Raw genomic sequence first — 18,446 nt, forward strand, 5'->3', positions numbered from 1 at the left:
GCAGGGGTCCTCTGGCTCAGAGATGGCCCTGACCATGGAGCTGTATGCCACCCCTGCCTCCAGGCTGGACTCCTTCGTGGCGCAGTGGCTGCAGCCCCGCCGCGAGCAGAAAGAAGAGGTCCTGGAGGCTGTGTGGACCGTGCAACAATTCCTGAGGGAAGAGTGCTTTGAAGGGGATTGTGGACTGGACCAGGAGGTGCGGGCTCTAAGGGTGCTCAAGGTGAGATTGGTCCCCTCCGTCCACAGAGCAGGGCTGGGCAACAGGTAGCACGAGAGTCCTCGTCCCAGAGGATGCTGGGGACCTCTTGCCCCGTTATCTTTAACCCGTGCAGCTGACACGTCAGGGCACCCCACCTAGCTGCCTGCGCCCTACGCCAGTGCTGCCCTGAGCAGAACAAGTCTGGCAAGGAAACTCATGATATCATAATAGTTTACTTTTCTGGGATGCACTAGCCCAACCCCTTAACATACCCTAGCTCTAATTCATGCACCCTGTGAGGTAGGCATTATTCTTTTCCTATTTTACAGATGAGCAAAGTGGAGGTTCAGAGCCTTAAGATTCATAATGACCAGATGCATTGCAAGGTCTCTGATTGGATCCTGGTGTGAATAGACCATCCATAAAATACAGTCTGGGGACAAGTAGGGAAATTTTACTATGGCCTGGATATTAGATTAGAGGGCAGTCATTGTTGATTTTGCTAGGGTAATCGTGTTGTGGTTATGGGGGAAGGTGCTCTCTTTGGTTGGAAACAAATGCTAACATATTCGGAGACAAAGTCCCTTGGTATCTGGAATTACTCGAACGCGGTTTTGATGAAGCAGACGTGACGAGGAGTTTCAACTTGTTGAATCTAACTGGCTGGGTACACGAGTGCTCATTGGATTCTCTTCCTATTTTTCTACGTTTTAAGTGTTTTTTTTAAAAGATTTTATTTATTTATTTGACAGAGATAGAGACAGCCAGCGAGAGAGGGAACACAAGCAGGGGGAGTGGGAGAGGAAGAAGCAGGCTCCCAGCAGAGGAGCCTGATGTGGGGCTCGATCCCATAACGCCAGGATCACGCCCTGAGCCAAAAGCAGACGCTTAACCGCTGTGCCACCCAGGCGCCCCTCTATGTTTTAAGTTTTTGGTTAGAAGAAGTTTTCTTTAATGGAAGCTCAGAGAGATAAGGTGACTTGCCCAAGGTCACACAGCTAGTGGTGGAGCTGGGATTTGAACCAGGCTCTATCTATTCCGCAGCCAGTGCTCTAGGCCGCCCCCACTGATTTTTCCCCCATGCCCTTCCTTTAGCCGCTTCTTGTCCTAGCTAGAGTCAAAATTCAAGGGGGTCAAAGCTAGAAGGCCCTGGAGAATCAGACAGTCTCAGCCAACCCTTTGTTTAAACATTAAGGAAACTGAAGCACAGAGAGGGTGAGAGATGTCCCAAGTTCACATCAAGCTAGTGGCAAAGGCAGGACTAGAATTAGATTTTTAGATTTTTTTTTTTTTTTTTTATTCGACAGAGACAGAGACAGCCAGCGAGAGAGGGAACACAAGCAGGGGGAGTGGGAGAGGAAGAAGCAGGCCCACAGCGGAGGAGCCCGATGTGGGGCCCGATCCCAGAACGCCGGAACCACGCCCTGAGCCGAAGGCAGACGCCCAACCGCTGTGCCACCCAGGCGCCCCGGCAGGACTAGAATTAGGGTGCCTGACTCCTAGCCCAGGGCTCTAGTTCTCTCTCCAGGGGCAGCTAACTCAGGGAAGGATTTAGAAATCTCAGGTGCCCAGCCCTTGCTTAATACCCATTCCCAGCAGCCAGAGCCTGAGGCCATAGAATCTAGGCAGACTAGGGTTTGACTCTTGGCTTCTTTCCTGCCCGGTCATGTGATCTTAGATTGCTCTTAACCTCTCAGACCGTCTGTGTCATCATCATCATCATCATCGTTTCCTCGTCCCGCAAAAGCCTTGTCAATGTAGGCTAAAAGATTGGCACATGGTAAATGCACCAAAGCAAAAGCCTAGTTATAAATTCTTGCTCTGAGTCCAGCAGACCCTCCCAGCCCACCCCACCCCTGACAATCCTGAGGGTAAAGTGGATAAAAAAAGGGGAAGTCTGGAGACAGGAGGATGCTACCAACAGAATGAGTTTCGATGACAGGAAGTGGTATTTACCCAGCCCTCAAATTCTGCCTGCAGACCATAGCCACTTCCCCCTTGCCAAAACCATAAAAAAAAAAAAAGAGAGAGAGAGAGAGAGAGAGAGAGAGAGAGAGATAACCCCCAAAGCAATGGTAGAGGAGAAATAATGCTTTATTCAGGCTCTAAACCCTCTTCCCACCCCTGTAAAAACCCGGTGAGCTGGGCTGGTTCACATGAATGAATGCTTATCCTTGAATGAGTTGGGTTTAAATAGATCTGGGCTGGAGCAAGTCATGAAGCTTATTCTAGAATGTTCTTTCTTCTTTGCCTGAGTCTTCAGTGAAAGAGGCAGGAAGTCTAGGCACAGCTTTCAGTGTGCCCTTTGTCCACGCACAGGGTTCCATCCCCAGCCCTGCCAAATGGGGCACAAATGTTGGGTCTCAATGAAGGTCAGAAAGAGAATGCAAAAGAAAGAGGGAAGAAAAGATGGCGGACTTCTCCTCCACAGAACTAGGGCCTGGCTCAGAGACTTGGGGCACGGGAAAGACCCTTTATCTGACTATGACTAGGACTCCTGGCTATGAATACACTGCCTCAGCTTTCTCATCTGTACACTGGGGACAATAACAGTAGTCCCCACCTCAGTCAGTGGGTGTTAGGATTAAAAAAAGGGCCTTCCATGGTGCCAGACACCGTGAGTGTTCAACCCGTGACGGTTGGATTATAATCAATCCGTAGCGATTCCACCTGCCAGGAGAGGCAGCCCCCCCACCCCCGAGGTCTGAGGCATCGCTAGCAATTCCATCTCCCAACCTGGGCTGAGAAAGACAGGAGCCCAGAGAGTTGCAGGGCTTTTTGTACCAGAGACAGGAGGGGCTGGAGAGCAGGTCTGGACTCTCAAGAGCACCAGACAGGCCACTTCCAAATCATCCAGCTCAAGCTCCGTCCGTCCCGATGGGAAAACTGAATCCCAGGCAGAGAAGGGTTGATCTAAGTCAACAAGAAAAAGAAGAGGACGAGAGATACGCGGTTGACTGCCTGCATGCCAGGCACATGGCAAGCTCCCCCAGCACTGCCGGCACACCTCATGTTATCTAATCCTCCCAAGAACTTAGTGACGCACATTCCATGGCTACTGTCATTTTGCAGATGAGGAATTAGGATTCACAATTAGGGACCACAGCTGAGAAACAAGGGCAGGGGTCAGGGTCAGAGTCAGGCTGCCCCATGGCTCTTATCCACCAGGCAATCCTGCTCCCCACTTTTTAATGTCATGAAATGACTCAGATGCCTGGAATGCTCAGAATACCCTGTGGAGTAGGCATCTTAGTGGCCTCTTGGAGGAGGCATCACTGTGCAAGTGAGAACACCCCGTCTCAGAAGCAATACAGTGTCATAAATATGCAGCTTGGGCGCTGCAGTCAGGCTGCCTGGGTTCAAACCCAGGCTTTGCTGTGTACAGTGTGTGACCCTGGGGGAGTGACTTCTTCTCTTGAAATCTCAGTGTTCTCCCCTGTAAAGAGGAGATATTGGTACCACCCCCCCTCCTGGGTTGTGGGGAGCATCGGATGGGACAATTCATGTAAAGAGCATCAGGGATTGCCTGGTACAGGCCGTGGCAGGTGACTGGGCTCCGTGTTCTGCAGGTAGGCTCCTTCGGGAACGGCACAGCGCTCAGGAACACCTTGGAGGTGGAACTGGTGGTGTTCCTGAGCTGTTTCCACAGTTTCCAGCAAGAGGCCAAGCACCACCAGGCCATTCTGAGTCTGATATGGAAAAAGTTGTGGTGTTGCCGGGATCTGCTGGCCCTTGGGCTCGAGGACGTGGAAATCGTCCAGGGAGTCCCCGATGCTGTCATCTTCACCATCCAGACCAGGCGGACTGCAGAGCCCATCACTGTCACCATCGTGCCTGCCTACAGGGCCCTGGGTAAGAGAAGGGGAAGCCCATCGGACTCACACACTTGCCATCCCAGGGAGACATGAACCCCCTCACCTCTCGTTTACGGCCACATGCAGACACCTGCATTCATCCATTCAACCTACGTCCAGAGCCAGGGGCTTGGCAACCACAGGACACGGGACTGGCCCAACTCGGGCCGTTGTGTCGCTCAACATGGGAAACCCTTATCAAAGAGTCGCGTGGATACATATATGATTGCAAGAGGAGATGAGACCGGCAGAGGGGAAGGTGTTAGAAGCGGAAACTGGGGTGCTTCTGTAGCATTTATCAGGGGTGCCAGGGCCTGTCATTGTTTGAGCTTTTCCAGAAGCAGACCCTGAGACAAGGGTGTGAGGATAAGCAGTCCCAGGAAATGCTGAGAGGGAAGCAGGGGAGTGGGACAGGGAAGGGAGGAAGCGTCACAAGTTCGTGCCCCTGGAGAACTCTAGGTGACAGCCCGGAGTTGGAATGGGATGTTTATTCCCCAACTTCCCATCACCCTTGGCTGAGGGCTGCTTCCTGGGACCACGAACTCCCCAGCACTTCTGGTCTGTCCTCAGGCAGAGTGCTCAATGTTTGGAGTAAACAGTATCAGCTACAACCCCAGACAACCAGGTTTCATCTTCTGCCAGCTCCTCTTACCTAGAGGGGCTGCCAGGATCGCCTGGTGGAGAAGCTTGCCACGGAAGCACACCCTTCAGCAAATGCACTTGAGGAGTCCAGCTCTCTTATCTGGACCTAGTTCTCGTTTCCCGTGTCAGGAGGTTGGACTCAATCACTGAGAAAGAAATCCCAAACAGACATTAAGGGCAACTGGGGTGTTGGGGACCTTGAGCGAGGACAACAGTCCTCGAGTGGCCTGGGGAATGGCAAGCCCACTTTTGGTTCTCCAGAGGACAATCAAGCAAGGCAAACCTTGATTCTCTAGGCAGTGAGGTGTCTGTCCGCCCCCCCCTCCCCCCCGCCTGACTACTTATCAACCTGGGGCTTCCTAAATCCCCGCTCTCTACCTTTGCTCCCTCCCATCCCAGGGCCTTCGGTTTCCAACACTCAGCCACATCCTGAGGTCTATGTGAGTCTGATTGAGGCCCACGGTTACCCTGGAAATTTCTCCCCATCCTTCAGCGAGCTGCAGAGAAACTTCATGAAACATCGGCCAACCAAGCTGAAAAGCCTCCTCCGGCTAGTAAAGCACTGGTACCTTGAGGTGAGGGGGTCGCCGGGATGGGGGCACAAGGCGGCGCTGGCAGAAAGCGGGGAAGAGAAGGCAGGGGGGGGCCTGATTTTGCCATTCCAGGGACCTGCATCCAGGGGGATGGTAGTGGGGGAGGGGCGGAAATGCTAATCTTTTAAACTGTAAGGTGAAATAGTGGAGAAAGTGGAGGAGGAGAAAGAGAAGGAAGGAATATACAATAGGTCCCAGGACACAAGTGCTTGGAACACCGCAGTTTCGGTCTATACTGGCTAGCGTCGAGTTCATTGAGTTCTCCCAGCGTAGTTAATGTCAGCTGGTTAAGGACTAACATGAAGAAAGGTTCCATTAATTGCACCCACACCGGTTTCCCCCACAAATTGCTGTGTTCCTATCACAATCATTACCAAGTGAATATATCCGTAACAGCTAATTTTTCGATTTCACATGTGATGGCTTGCATGGTACCAAGTATATTTCAAAATATCCCAGTGAACAAAGTCATCTAAACTTATGAAAGGAAGATTCTGAAACAAACCCGAAAGTTAGAAAGGGGGTGAAAAAAGATGCTTTCTTATATATTTAAAAAAAAAAAAAAAAGCAGGGGTACCTGGATGGCTCAATCGGTTAAGCGCCCAACTCTTGATTTCAGCTCAGGTCATGATCTCGGGGTCCTGGGGTTTAGCCCCGCGTGGAGCCCCGCACTCAGTGGGGAATCTGCTCGAGGATTCTCTCTTGCTCTCCCTCAACTACTCCCCCCACCTCTGTCTCTCTGTCTCTCTCTCTCTAAAATAAATAAATCTTTAAAAAACAAAATCAGAAAATGTCCAAGGTTAGTAAGTTTACAGTTACTGTGTTTATGGTGGGGAAAGCAGCCCTTTTCTTCCACGATTATCGTTATCAACCAAGGTTGTGATATATCTTCAGACATCAGTATTGCCAAAGCCAAGAATAAAACCGGTTTTGTTGATAAGGCAGTCACTTACAGGAAATGATGCGAGGTTTTGTGGCTTTGGAGAACTAGAAGTCCACGGAATGATCCCTTTGCTTGCTCTAAGAGCACAAAGTGTTTTCTTCCTACCTATGCGCGTTTTTTTTTTTTTGTAATGTCCACAGGACAGTATATCAGCTTTGCTTCTAGAATCCTCCCTTCTGTTTTTGTTCAAGCCTCCTCCTTAAAACAAGGATTTGATCACATATGTTTTCTCTCTTTTTTCTTTTTTTAAAAAAGATTTATTTGTTAGAGATAGCACGTGCACGCGGTGGAGGGGCAGAGGGAAAGAATCTCAAGCCGATTCCCCATTGAGCGTGGAGCCCTCTGTGGAGCTCAGTCTCACGACCCTGAGATCACGACCTGAGCCAAAATCAAGAGTCAGCCACTTAACCGACTGACCTACACAGGCGCCCCTAGAAAGATTCTTTAGACAAGAAGTGACTGGTATCAGTTAAGATACTTCCTTTTGCAAGTAAGAGAAAAACCAACTCAAACTGACTTAAACCATAAGGATACTTATCTGCTCATGTGTGAAAACCCGTAGCAGTGGGAAGGGAGCTTCAGGCACTGTTTCGTAGGGTCTCCAGGCCTGCTTCTCTATAATACCCTCAGGTTCTCTGTCTCTCTGGCACCTTGGACTTCAGTCTGGTTTAACCTCATGATGGCAAAATGGCCACAGCTATTCCTGCCCTCACATCCACACACAGGCGATTTCTCTTTCAGCCACCAAACCGAAGAACTGGGCTTCACTTACACCGAGACAGCTTACATCATGAGCTTCTCTTGAAACAATCACTTAGCAAGGAGAACAGGTTTATGCCGAGGACCCTGTTGGGTCAGGATCCCCACCCTGGAGTTGAGGGGCGTGGTAATCCCATCCAAACAGCACTGGCTACTGCACAAGGGAGAAGAAAGAAATGCTTCCTAGAGCATTCTGTGTTCCCCACAGAATCTCAGCTATTGCCGAGATCTGTAGGAACCTCCCACCCCTCTTTTTTTCTATCAGCTAAGAAGACTTGTCTTTAAAGGAAACCTTTCAGAAGCCCAGTACAGTAAAAGAGAAACGAGCTGCTTAGGCTGGGATGTAGTGGCAGAGCCCAGCGTGCTCGCTCTTTGGGACACTTCTTCATAAGGCCATTCCAGGAGTTACGTCAGGCATGCTTTGTGGGGCACCTGCTGGCTCAGTTGGTGGAGGGTGCAACTCTTGATCTCAGGGTTGTGGGTTGGAGCCCCACATTGGGTGCAGGGATTGCTTAAAAATAAAATCTTAGAAAAAAAAAAAAAGGAATAGTTTGAAACCCACGGGACCAACTGAGCCCCTTAATTCTTAAACAGGGAAACCACGTAGGGCCAGAGGGAAAGCGACTGGCCAAGATTACACAGCCAGTAGGTGGCAGAGCTGAGACAAGAAGTTGGATTTTCCAGTTTCTGGTCCATCCAGAGCGATCTTGGGGTCTCTCCTGTCTCTTTCAACAGTACGTGAAAGCCAGGTGCCCCAGGGCCGCGCTGCCCCCTGACTATGCCCTCGAGCTGCTGACCATCTACGCCTGGGAAATGCGTACCCAGGAGGACAAGAGTTTCGGGCTGGACGAAGGCTTCACCACTGTGATGGAACTGCTCCGGGAGTATAAGTTCCTCTGCATCTATTGGACCAAGTACTACACGTTCCAGAACCCAGTCATCAAGGATTTCGTCAGAAAACAGCTCAAAAGAGACAGGTACTGGGCCCCCGCGTGTCGGCCACATCTCAGAGAACAGAAAGAACAGAGGCAAAGGTGGGCTTTATCAATAGTAAAACCGCACTGGCATCTCAAACCAACACGGGACCCATCTCAGGTTGGCCGCCTTTCAGAATCGCCGGGTGGGCTGAGGGGCCGTAAGCCGTCTCCTTGTACCTCAAGGAACCCCACCCTACTGAGCACTCTTGCTTCCAAAAGACTTTTGGTGCATTCTAGCAACAGCATGGAAACGTGGAAAGAATCAGAGAGCCAGGTTCCATCCCAGCTCTGCCTTTTTCTCTGTGAGCCCCAGCAACTCATCTGTAAAGCGGGAGTCAGTGGTACGCACAATGCAGGCTGCTGTAAGGGTCGGGGAAGTAGGTAAAGGGCCTACGGTATCTGGTCTGTGGCAGATGCCGGAGAAATGTTCACTGTTGTAGTGCACACAGCTCTGTGTAGCACCAGCACCCATCCCCGGCCCTGGATCGTCACCATTTATGTGAAGGCTGGCTCAGCCTCCAGCAGTCAGCACTTGGGTCCCTTTGCCTGAGGGCTTTCAGCCTCCCCCAGCGGCCAGTGGAAGCTGGTAGATAAATACCGCAGCTCCCTCCCGTCCCAGGTGGAAGGACGCTCTCTGGGTCATGTGTGCTACATTGTTTCCCAGAGTCCCGATGGTGAGACTAACCTCCAGTTGCCCGCAGTGGTAATCACCTCAATACAGACCTTTCAGCGGTGTCCTTCCCTTCCGGTCTCACTCTCCCACTCCCTTACTGGTGCTTCCTGGCCTGTCCTTCCAAATCAACCACTGGCACTCAAATCCTTCTCTTGGGATCCGCTTCTGGGGAAACCCAGCCTGAGACAACTCTTTATATTAGAAGCGCTAGGTCAGGGCAAGCAATATCCCAAGAATGTCTATTGTTCCCTTTTATGAATGTTGGGCCTTTTTTTTTTTTTTAAACAAAGAAGAAAAACACAGTCTCCTGATGAAAAGAGGATTTATTATAAGGATACCCAGAAATTTGAGGTTAGAAAACCATCAGGACCTGAGGCAAACCTGTAGACACCCCCTTTCTCTGCCACTCGCTCTCACGGTCCCTCTTTCTTCTGATGGCCTCTGCTTCTCTCCCCACACCTGCCCTGCCCTCCTCCGACTTCCACTTGATGAGGGACCTCCATCATCCTTGGTCCAAACCCCAGAGGGAACCAATCTACTCATTGGACCCAGGCCCTACATGTCGGGTCACCAGGTGTCACTTTGGGTCAGGTGATCTTTACCCGAAGGACAGCCTGGCACTGCTCCCTGTTTCAGGCAGGACTATTTCAGGGATGGAGGGATGTTGGGAGTAGCAGGCATAGAGCCTACAGTGTCCAGCACACTCCCATAGCATACTGTCACATTCTGTCCTAGATAAAGTCGCAGCCCCCTCCTAAGCCAGAAGTTCCTGGAGGGCAAGAGCCAGGTCTTAATCATGGGCTTGGCTTCCAACACATATGGTCACCCCAAGCAACCTAAGGACGCTGTTAGACCCCCTTCAAGCCAATATTCTTTAAGTATTCATTCACCATTTATATAGAAGAGAGACACCTGGTGGCAGCCCAACTTCTCTGTGGAAGCAGAGCAGAGGGTAAAAACACCCGTTCACTGGCTATAAGAACTCAGAGAAGTCTGTGCCTCAGTTTCCTCATCTGTGAAACCAGGACAACAACAACAGCAATAACAACAGTCTCTCCCAGGGCACCTGGGTGGCTCGGTCGGTTAAGCATCCGACTCTTGATTTCAGTTCAGGTCATGACCTCAGGGGCGTGAGATTGAGCCCTGCGTCTGGTTGCATGTTCAGCAGGGAATCTGCTCCAGATTCTCTCCCTCTCCCTCTGCCCCTCCCCCTGCTCGGGCACACACTCTCTCTCTCAAATAAATAAATAAATAAATAAATAAATAAATAAATAAATAAATATTTTTAAAAAAAGAAGAAGAAAGAAAGAAACCAATAGTCTCTCTCTCTTAGAATTGTTATAGGGTTAGCCCAGTGATGGGTATTAAGGAGGGCACGTATTGCGTGGAGCACTGGGTGTTATACACAAACAATGAATCATGGAACACTACAGCAAAAACTAATGATGTACTGTATGCTGACTAACATAACATAATTTTAAAAATGAAAAAATAAATGAAAAAATAAAATAAAATAGTTTAATTCACAAAGGGCTTGACCCAGTGCCTCAATAATTGTCAGTAGTTGGTGGTGGTGGTGTTTCTATTACCCAAAGCAACTCAGCAGCCCTAGCCTCAGACTTAGGATGTAGCCTGCTTAGCAAAACAAAAGCTCTGAACTTAAGAGGCCCACCTGCCTGAGCCAGGCCCTGTTATGGCTACCGCGTGCGTTTGGGGATCTCAACACTCCACACCCCGAAAAGGAATTCTTGGGAATATAATCATCCCCATTCTGTTCCTCTCCAGCAGTGTTCTCGAGCCTTCCTGGACCAATGGCCCCGGAGGCTCTGGACCCAGCACATGCTTAGTGGTTTGATTAGATGACTGCTTGAGCAGGCTGCTTTCTGGCTTGCCGGCCTCCGGCCCGGAAAGGGCCTGGAAACCCTCTCCCTGTGTTGCAGGCCCATCATCCTGGATCCAGCTGACCCCACCCACAATGTGGCGGAAGGGTACAGATGGGACATAGTCGCTCAGAGGGCCAGCCAGTGCCTGAAACAGAACTGTTGCTATGACAACAAGGAGAATCCAGTCCCCAGCTGGAACGTGAAGGTAATGGCTCCTCTGTGGGGCTCTCAGGGCTTTGAAGCTCAAAAGGAGCTTACTGCGTGGAATTTACTTACTTAGCTTCTGTGTCGATGGAGCCAACAAGGCTTTAGAGCCAGAGAGGCCGGCTGCAGCACCCAGTAGCTCTGGGAACTTGGCGGACATTTTTCAACCCTCTGAGCCTCAGATGAGGGCTTCCTTTCATACTCATGTTCTCCTTTTTCTTTCTCTTTCCCATAACCTACTGGAGAATCAGTCATGCTCCCGATCACTGTGTGCATGAGCTGAGGCCAGATAAGTGAATTCAGCCGCTGTTTTGTGCCAGCACTTGGGGTGGTGGGGACAACAGTGGTGCAGACATGAAACGTGTCTCCTACTCTCAAAGAACTCACTGGATTTTGGTAGGAAGCAAGCCCGTGAAACAAACGTGCACAAAGCTGCTAGAAAGAAAAGAATTGCCAGGGAAGTTATTCAGGGAACAAAAAAATGCTAAATAATATTATTATGTAATGGCAAACCTACCGTACAGGCAAAGATCATAATAATCAATTTTATTCTATTCCTATAGTACTTAATAACTTACCAAGCACTTGGCCTGGAACAAGTCTGTAAAATAGAGAGGTCCAGTATTTTTATTATCACTGTCTTGAACGTTGTCACCCCCATTTTACAGATGAAGAAACCGAGGCTCAGAGAGGTTAAGTGAATTAACCAAGATCACACAGCTAAGAGCAGAGCCAGGATTTACACCCAGGCCAGGTCTTTGTGGGGCCCACCAACCAAGTGAGGCCCACGGACAGACTGAAAAGTATATGCCTCTGGATTTTTCCTGAATATAAAAACCATTGTGCAATGTCTTGAAAAATCAGCAGATGTGGGAATTCTGGGCCTATATTCCTTCTGGAAAAGATCACCTACGGTCCAGGCCTCCCCAGCACCTTCCAGGTGCTGTTCTTCAGCCACCAGGGGCTCCCAGACCCTTGAGCATGACCTCGGGTGGTGGCGAAGAACAGACTTTGGAGTCTGACCGACCTTGGTTCAAATACCGGCTATGCGTCTCACTACCCGTGTGACGGTCAATAAGTCACTTAACCCTGCTCAGCCACGATTTCCTCATCTGTACAAGGGGATGATAGGAACCAACCTCATGGGGCTGCTGTGAGAATAAGATTCATTAAGAAGACGGGCGCCTGGGTGGCACAGCGGTTAAGCACCTGCCTTCGGCTCAGGGCGTGATCCTGGCGTTCCGGGATCGAGGCCCACATCAGGCTCCTCTGCTATGAGCCTGCTTCTTCCTCTCCCACTCCCCCTGCTTGTGTTCCCTCTCTCGCTGGCTGTCTCTATCTCTGTCAAATAAATAAATAAAATCTTTAAAAAAAAAAATAAATAAAAGGTTTTATTTTATTTATTTGACAGAGACAGAGACAGCCAGCGAGAGAAAAGATTTTATTTATTTATTTGACAGAGATAGAGACAGCCAGCGAGAGAGGGAACACAAGCAGGGGGAGTGGGAGAGGAAGAAGCAGGCTCATAGCGGAAGAGCCTGATGTGGGGCTCGATCCCATAACGCCGGGATCACGCCCTGAGCCGAAGGCAGACGCTTAACCGCTGTGCCACCCAGGCGCCCAAAATAAAACCTTTAAAAAAAAAAAAAAGATTCATTAAGAAGAGTGGAGCCGGCGCCCAGCAGAGGGCCTGGAAGGTGGTTGGTGCAACCCAAATGGGTTGGTGCTGTTGATGCTGTTGGAAACTGGGACCGGTAAGGGGAACTTTTGCACGTCAGGCAGCGGAGTGTGGAATTAACCCCCTCTCCCTCTTCTCTCCCTTCCAGAGGGCACGAGACATCCAAGTGACAGTGGAACAGTGGGGTCACTCAGACTTGATCTTTAGGGTGAACCCTTATGAGCCCATAAAGAAGGTTCAAGAGAAGATCTGGCAGAGCCGGAGTTCCTTGAGCGTGCAGCAACTGTCCTTCCAGGAGCCTGGTGGCAAGCGACAGTTCCTCAATACCCAATGCTCCCTGGCCTCTTACAGCATCTTCTCCAACATTCGCCTCTGTCTGATGGAGACCTTCTCCAGCGAGATCCAGGTCTTTGTGAAGAATCCCGATGGGGGGAGCCACTCCTATGCCCTTGACCCCAAAAGCTTCATCCTGGGCCTGAAGCAGCAGATTGAAGACAAGCAAGGGTTGCCCAGAAAGCAGCAGCAGCTGGAGTTCCAAGGTCAAGTCCTGCAGGATTGGTTGTCTTTGTGCAGCTATGGGATCCAGGACAGAGACACCCTTATCCTCTCCAAGAAGAAAGCTGAAAGGTTTCCTTTTCCTCCCAGCTAAGCTGGGACCCGGCATATCAACCACTTCTTACAGCTCTTGCCATGTCTTCACTAGCTTTGTAAATAGTTAGCCTAGCCCTGCCAGCGGGGGAATGAGGAGGGATGGGAGACACTTGATATACAATGGACAATGACTGGACCACATATGACGATAGGTTTCTGACCCACACAGCCTCTGCAGTCCCCAGCCCGGGAAGCCAAACCACCACCTCCACAGCAATCAACCCCCAGTCGTCAGGACTTGGTCACTAACTGCCAGCTTCCCTAATTCCACCTCACTTCCAACTTAGAACCAACCAGAAAAAGCCGAAGAAGCTCCCTAGCCAAGCACAGAGGACACCCTGCTTCTAGTTAGCCACCTACTGCTTCCCCATGCCAACAGCTTCCCTCAGGATGTACCTGAAGCCTTCTCTTTTTTCCACTGTAAAGCTTTCGCTGTCTTGGAGTCTCTGCCAGTTTGCAGGGGACAGTGGCTGACTCCCTTGCAATAGGAAGCTGGGAATAAATAACCTTTGTTTATTCTCTTTTGGATGGTCTTCATGTCTTTCCACACGTGCTAATGCTGTCCTGGTGATTCTTTCTGAATCTTGAGCCTCCTAACTCCGGGAGGTGAGGATTGCAGGGAAACTGAGATGGAGGGAGGCAAAGTCCAGGACAGTGAGGATGACAAAGTGTAAATTCTCTCAACTCCTGATGCACACACACAAATAGTACATAATGGTCCAAGGACTTTAGGAAAAGAACAGTATCTCTATCATCAGAGGACTTCATGTGATCAGGTTCAAACTCCAATCACCCAATAAGAGTATCATTTCCCCCCCTCCCCTTTGCCCTTTTTTTTTTTTTTTTTTAAGATTTTATTTATTTGACAGACAGCCAGTGAGAGAGAGACAAGCAGGGGGAGTGGGAGAGGAAGAAGCAGGCTCCTAGCAGAGGAGCCTGATGTGGGGCTCGATCGCAGAATGCCGGGATCACGCCCTGAGCCGAAGGCAGACGCTTAACGACTGAGCCACCCAGGCGCCCCTGGTTCCTTTATTTTATTTTATTTTTTTTTAAAGATTTTATTTTATTTGAGAGAGAGAGAGAGCACCCCGCACGAAAGGCGGAAGAGCAGAGGGAGAGGGAGAAGCAGGTTCCCCCAGGGGCAGGGAGCCGGATGCCTGCAATCCCAGGACCCTGGGATCATGACCTGAGCCAAAGCAGATGCTTAACAGACTGAGCCACCCAGGCGCCCTCCTTTGGTTAATTTTTGTTGGACACAACAATCCGAGTTTTAACAAGTTCCCTGTGGTGTTTCTGATGCCTAGAAGAATTTGGAAATTACTGGAATAAATAGATAATATTTAAACTACACTGGATCAACGCCTAGGAACCAATGCTGGTTCTGTCATTAACTCCCTGTATGACCTTAGGCAATTCCTTCTCCTCTGTAGATCTCATTTTCCTCATCAAGAAAAGGATGGAGAAGTTCACGTCTTAGCCCTTTCTTTCTAGCTCTCACCTTTCAGGGTAGTTCGCAACCGACGACGGCCGGAGTCTGAGAACTACAGTCCCCACAATACCTTGCGCTTCTCCGCCCTCCTGCGGTTGTGGAGAAGGTTCGCTCGTAGACGCGCTCCCCACAATCCTTTGCGGTAGTTCAAGATGGCGGCGCCCAATAGCGCCCTGAGTGATTTGGAGAGCAGCAGCAGCAGCAGCGATGCGGAGGAGCTGGCACGGTGCCGGGAGGCGGCGATGCCGGCCTGGGGCTTGGAGCAGCGCCAGAGAGGGCCGGAGAAGCCAAGAGCCGGTAGGTGGCTGTGTTCTGGGAGTCTGGCGGAAAGGCGTGGGATCTTCCCCTGGGGTCTCAGAGAATGGAGGGTGTGACGGGGGCTCGACTTCTCCCCCTGAGAAAGCTCCAGGGACTGGGTGGACTCAGATTCAAAGAGCGGTCAGGTGCAAGAGAGCGTTGTTCCATTATCCCAGTCAGGGAAACTGAGGCACCTGAATGTCTCTTGACTCTGCTTCCTTTGGTCCATCGTCACTGCGCACTCTGGCAGCCCGCCACCTCTCCGAGATGACTGCGACGGCCCCCCTTAACTGGATACCAGTCTCCAGCCGTACCCCGCGTCCAGCTCATTCTCAGACCTTGGGGTTGCCAGCGAGCTGAGCCCTACACGTGTCTGACCGTGACTCTGCTACCCTGAGAATAAATCCAAAGCCCTTCAACACAGGGATTCCTAGTCATGGGTAGAATCCAGAGGATCCGTGAATTTGGAATCGGAAAAATATTTCATCTTTACTTTCATTAACCTGCACTTGAAATTTAGCATCCCTTTCTCTCATGCATCTGCGCAACAAACTACAGTCGTTTGGGCATACCTGTTACTTTGCCCTAACAAAATCGCAGATTTTCATATCCCATTACAGTCTTTGCATATGTATCAAAATATCATTTTATTCACAATAAAATGTTGGGAAAAAATAATTGACACTCATCCCTGCTTTAAAATTGCAGTCATGGGTAGATCTCACTTAACGTATTAATGAAGAAGCACATATAGTAATGTTGCAGGGTTCTTGTCTCACAGAGTCAAAGAACGAATCTGGCAGACAAATGGTGAAACAAAGTGAAGGTTTATTAAGGGAAGGTGAGAAGGGAAAGGAAAGCCTCTAGAGTGAGAGGCCTCAGGATTTTGTTGCCACTGAGGGCTTTTATTGGTAAATATCTTGTCTATAACATTTAGGACAAACAAGATGGATTTGTAAATATTATGAAAATATCTTATCTATATTTAGAACAAACAAGATGGGTTTGTTTTGTTCCCTGTTCTCTGGTTAATATCTTTATAACATTTCTCCACCTCTGGGATTTCTGTGAGCCCGGTTACGTAGCCCCCTGCATGAGCCTGGTCACATAGCCCCCCATGTGTCTCTCCCTACCTTACCTCACCTGTCCCTTACTTGGTAATATGCCTGCTTGCTTGCTTGCTTGCTTTTTACTATTAATGATAACTGGATTTCTGTATCATTGGTTTTCTTTGTAATCGTATGTGTTGTGTTTTACTCATTTCAAACATTATTCTGAGGAGGGATCCAGGCTTTACCAGACTGCCAAAGCAGGCCATAGCAAAGCAAGGTTAAGAACCCCCACTTTTGTTTAAAAGGTCTTACAAGCCCTTTGGTAATCCGTTCCCTGCCTGCCTCTCCCTTCTTGCTGTCCTGCCACATTGCATTTCCCACAGGTAGACTCCAAACCATATTATATCCTCTCACCTCTGGACACCGTAACTCAGCACTTTTCTCTTCAGGTTCTACATACAGCTCTGCCTTTCCAACTCCACCACTCACTAGCAAAGAGAATTTGGATAAGGCACTTGTAAAGCAAGAGTCATGGTAGTCCCCCCTCCCCTCCCCAAGGTTGAGAAATAACTTAGATGATACATTTACAATGCTTGGTGCTTATCAAAGGCCCAATAAATGGCAGTAGTTATGTGACTGGTGTCTCTACTTGGGCTGCTTTCTCTCTCCTGCTTAACCCCTGCTTACCCTTTGGTACAGCTGAGATACCGCCTCTTCAGAAAAGCTGGTTACGCGTCTTCACAGTGTCACCATCGTACCTTGTGCAATTCCCTTCACAGATGGTGCTTCCTTTTCCCCTACAACTACCGCTTGTCTTTTTTCCTTTCATCCCTGCACCTCTAGTCCTTGTGGGTGAGTTAACCCTGGCCTGACTTGCTCCACAAATTATTTAAGTGAGAGGTTCTGTGATGTGAACTTAACAAAGGCTGGGATCTGGCCTGTCCCTCCACCGTGGTATCCCAAGGGCCTAGCACGGCGCTTAGGAAAATAGCTCTTATATGACAGAACTTGCCAGAAAGGCACTTCTCTGATGAATGAGGGACTGAGACTTCAAACAGATTTGCAGTCCAGTTGTTTCTGCCTTGATGGACGGAATGGGTTTCTCCGTGGCAGTAAAGGGAGTACTTGGTATGAAGTGCCAGCTCCGAAGCTGGCCCCAGACAAGTAAAATAATTTCTGAGAGCCACAGTTTCCCCGTGTGTAAAATGCCTGAGTCCTAGGATTGTTGCGAGTGTCAACCATGAACAGCTTTGACCAACAAATGAAGAGATGCGCACGGGGAAGTGGCATCCAAGATATCAGCTTTGCAACTCATTGTTTTTGTGAAATCGTAAACCTGCTGATCAAAGTAGATGTAGCTGCCGATAACAAGCTGTTACTTATTGAGCACCTTCTGTGTGCCAGGAAAAATACTGAACACTTGACATACATTCTTGGGCCATTCTAATGATAATAGCCACCACGAGTTGAGCGTTTAGTGTGTGCCCTGTTCTTTTTTCTTTTTCTTTTTTTTAAGATTTTATTTATTTGAGAGAGAGGGAAGGAGGGAGCGGGGGCGGGGGAGGGGGAGTAGAGGGAGAGAGAAACTCAAGCGGATTCCACACTGAGCCAACACAGGGCTCGATCTCACGACCCTGAGATCATGACCTGAGCCAAAATCAAGAGTTGGAGCTTAACCGACTGAGCCACCCAGGCTCCCCTGTGTGTCCTGTTCTAAACACTTTGTATTTGTTGTCTGGTTTAATTTTTCCAGCAGTACCATTCCAGCACTTATTAGCCCCATTTTACAGATGAGAAAGTGGACGCTCAGAAAGGTCGTCTAGCTTGTAGGTAGCAGAGCCAGACATAAATCCAAGTCTTTCTGACTCTAAGGCCATGCTATCAACTGCTGTTCTGCCACTCCCCACCACAGACAAGTGCCTATTGTGGGCAAAACTCCCACCCTTTGATCCGTGACCATGTGGAAATGTAGGTCACTGTATTATTAAGATTTTTTTTTTTTTTTTGGAGAAAGAGAGAGAGTGTGCACATCGAAGTTGTGGGGGTCAGAGAGAGAGAGAGAATCTTAAGTAGGCTCTATGTCCAGTGCAGAGCCTGACGCCGGGCTCAATCTCACAACCCTGAGATTGTGACTTGAGCTGAAATTGAGTTGGACACTTAACCAACTGAGCCACCCAGGCACCCCATAGGTGACTGTACTATTAACGTAACCCCTCATACAGCTCTTTAATCCAGTAATAAGGAACTGATCACCCACACCTCAAACCACTTATTTTGGGCAGCATACACTTTGACTACTTCATGCAACATTTCTTTCACACCAAGGCAATACGCCAAGAGCTGGAGATGTAAAGATAACAAGAGGCGGACCACGTGCTCCGGCAGCTTACAAATCCAGGGAGGAGATAGATGTGCAAACCAAGTGTCCAAAACATTGTAAAACTTCACTGTGTCCTCGCACTAACTCTGGGAAGTTGCTGGTCTTATCCCCATTTTATAGATGACAAAAACAAAGGCTCGGGGAGGTAGAGTGACTTGCCCAGAGTCACAGT

The 18,446-nt window shown here is 49.3% G+C and overlaps 2 protein-coding genes across 3 annotated transcripts in view; both read left to right on the forward strand.

Annotated features, from left to right (window-relative positions):
* Window positions 1-7: 7 nt before the first annotated feature.
* Window positions 8-13,582, forward strand: LOC123788240 (2'-5'-oligoadenylate synthase-like protein). The gene is made up of 6 exons (XM_045791525.2): window positions 8-220; window positions 3,769-4,051; window positions 5,095-5,270; window positions 7,726-7,967; window positions 10,581-10,728; window positions 12,554-13,582. The coding sequence occupies exons 1-6, from the start codon at window positions 23-25 to the stop codon at window positions 13,052-13,054; spliced, it is 1,548 nt and encodes a 515-aa protein (XP_045647481.2). The 5' UTR covers window positions 8-22; the 3' UTR covers window positions 13,055-13,582.
* Window positions 13,583-14,691: 1,109 nt separating this feature from the next.
* The window catches only part of C30H12orf43 (chromosome 30 C12orf43 homolog), a 28,072-nt gene continuing 24,317 nt past the window's right edge, over window positions 14,692-18,446 (forward strand). For both annotated transcript variants that reach the window (XM_045791530.2, XM_045791531.2), the window contains exon 1: window positions 14,692-14,842. In XM_045791530.2, coding sequence (XP_045647486.1) covers window positions 14,698-14,842 — 145 coding nt within the window. In that variant the 5' untranslated portion in view covers window positions 14,692-14,697. The remainder of the gene's footprint in view (window positions 14,843-18,446) is intronic.

Source organism: Ursus americanus, chromosome 30 (genome assembly GCF_024610735.1).
Source record: "Ursus americanus isolate L20-20 chromosome 30, mUrsAme1.1.p, whole genome shotgun sequence".
Classification (NCBI taxonomy): Eukaryota; Metazoa; Chordata; class Mammalia; order Carnivora; family Ursidae; genus Ursus; species Ursus americanus.

What these genes read in the sequence shown, in the direction of transcription:
- LOC123788240 (XM_045791525.2), top strand. Translation starts at nt 23, where the DNA reads ATGGCCCTGACCATGGAGCTGTATGCCACCCCTGCCTCCAGGCTGGAC. An exon ending in GGGCTCTAAGGGTGCTCAAG is followed by an intron (nt 221 to 3,768) that starts GTGAGATTGGTC and finishes CGTGTTCTGCAG; the next exon opens with GTAGGCTCCTTCGGGAACGG. An exon ending in AAACAGCTCAAAAGAGACAG is followed by an intron (nt 7,968 to 10,580) that starts GTACTGGGCCCC and finishes CCTGTGTTGCAG; the next exon opens with GCCCATCATCCTGGATCCAG.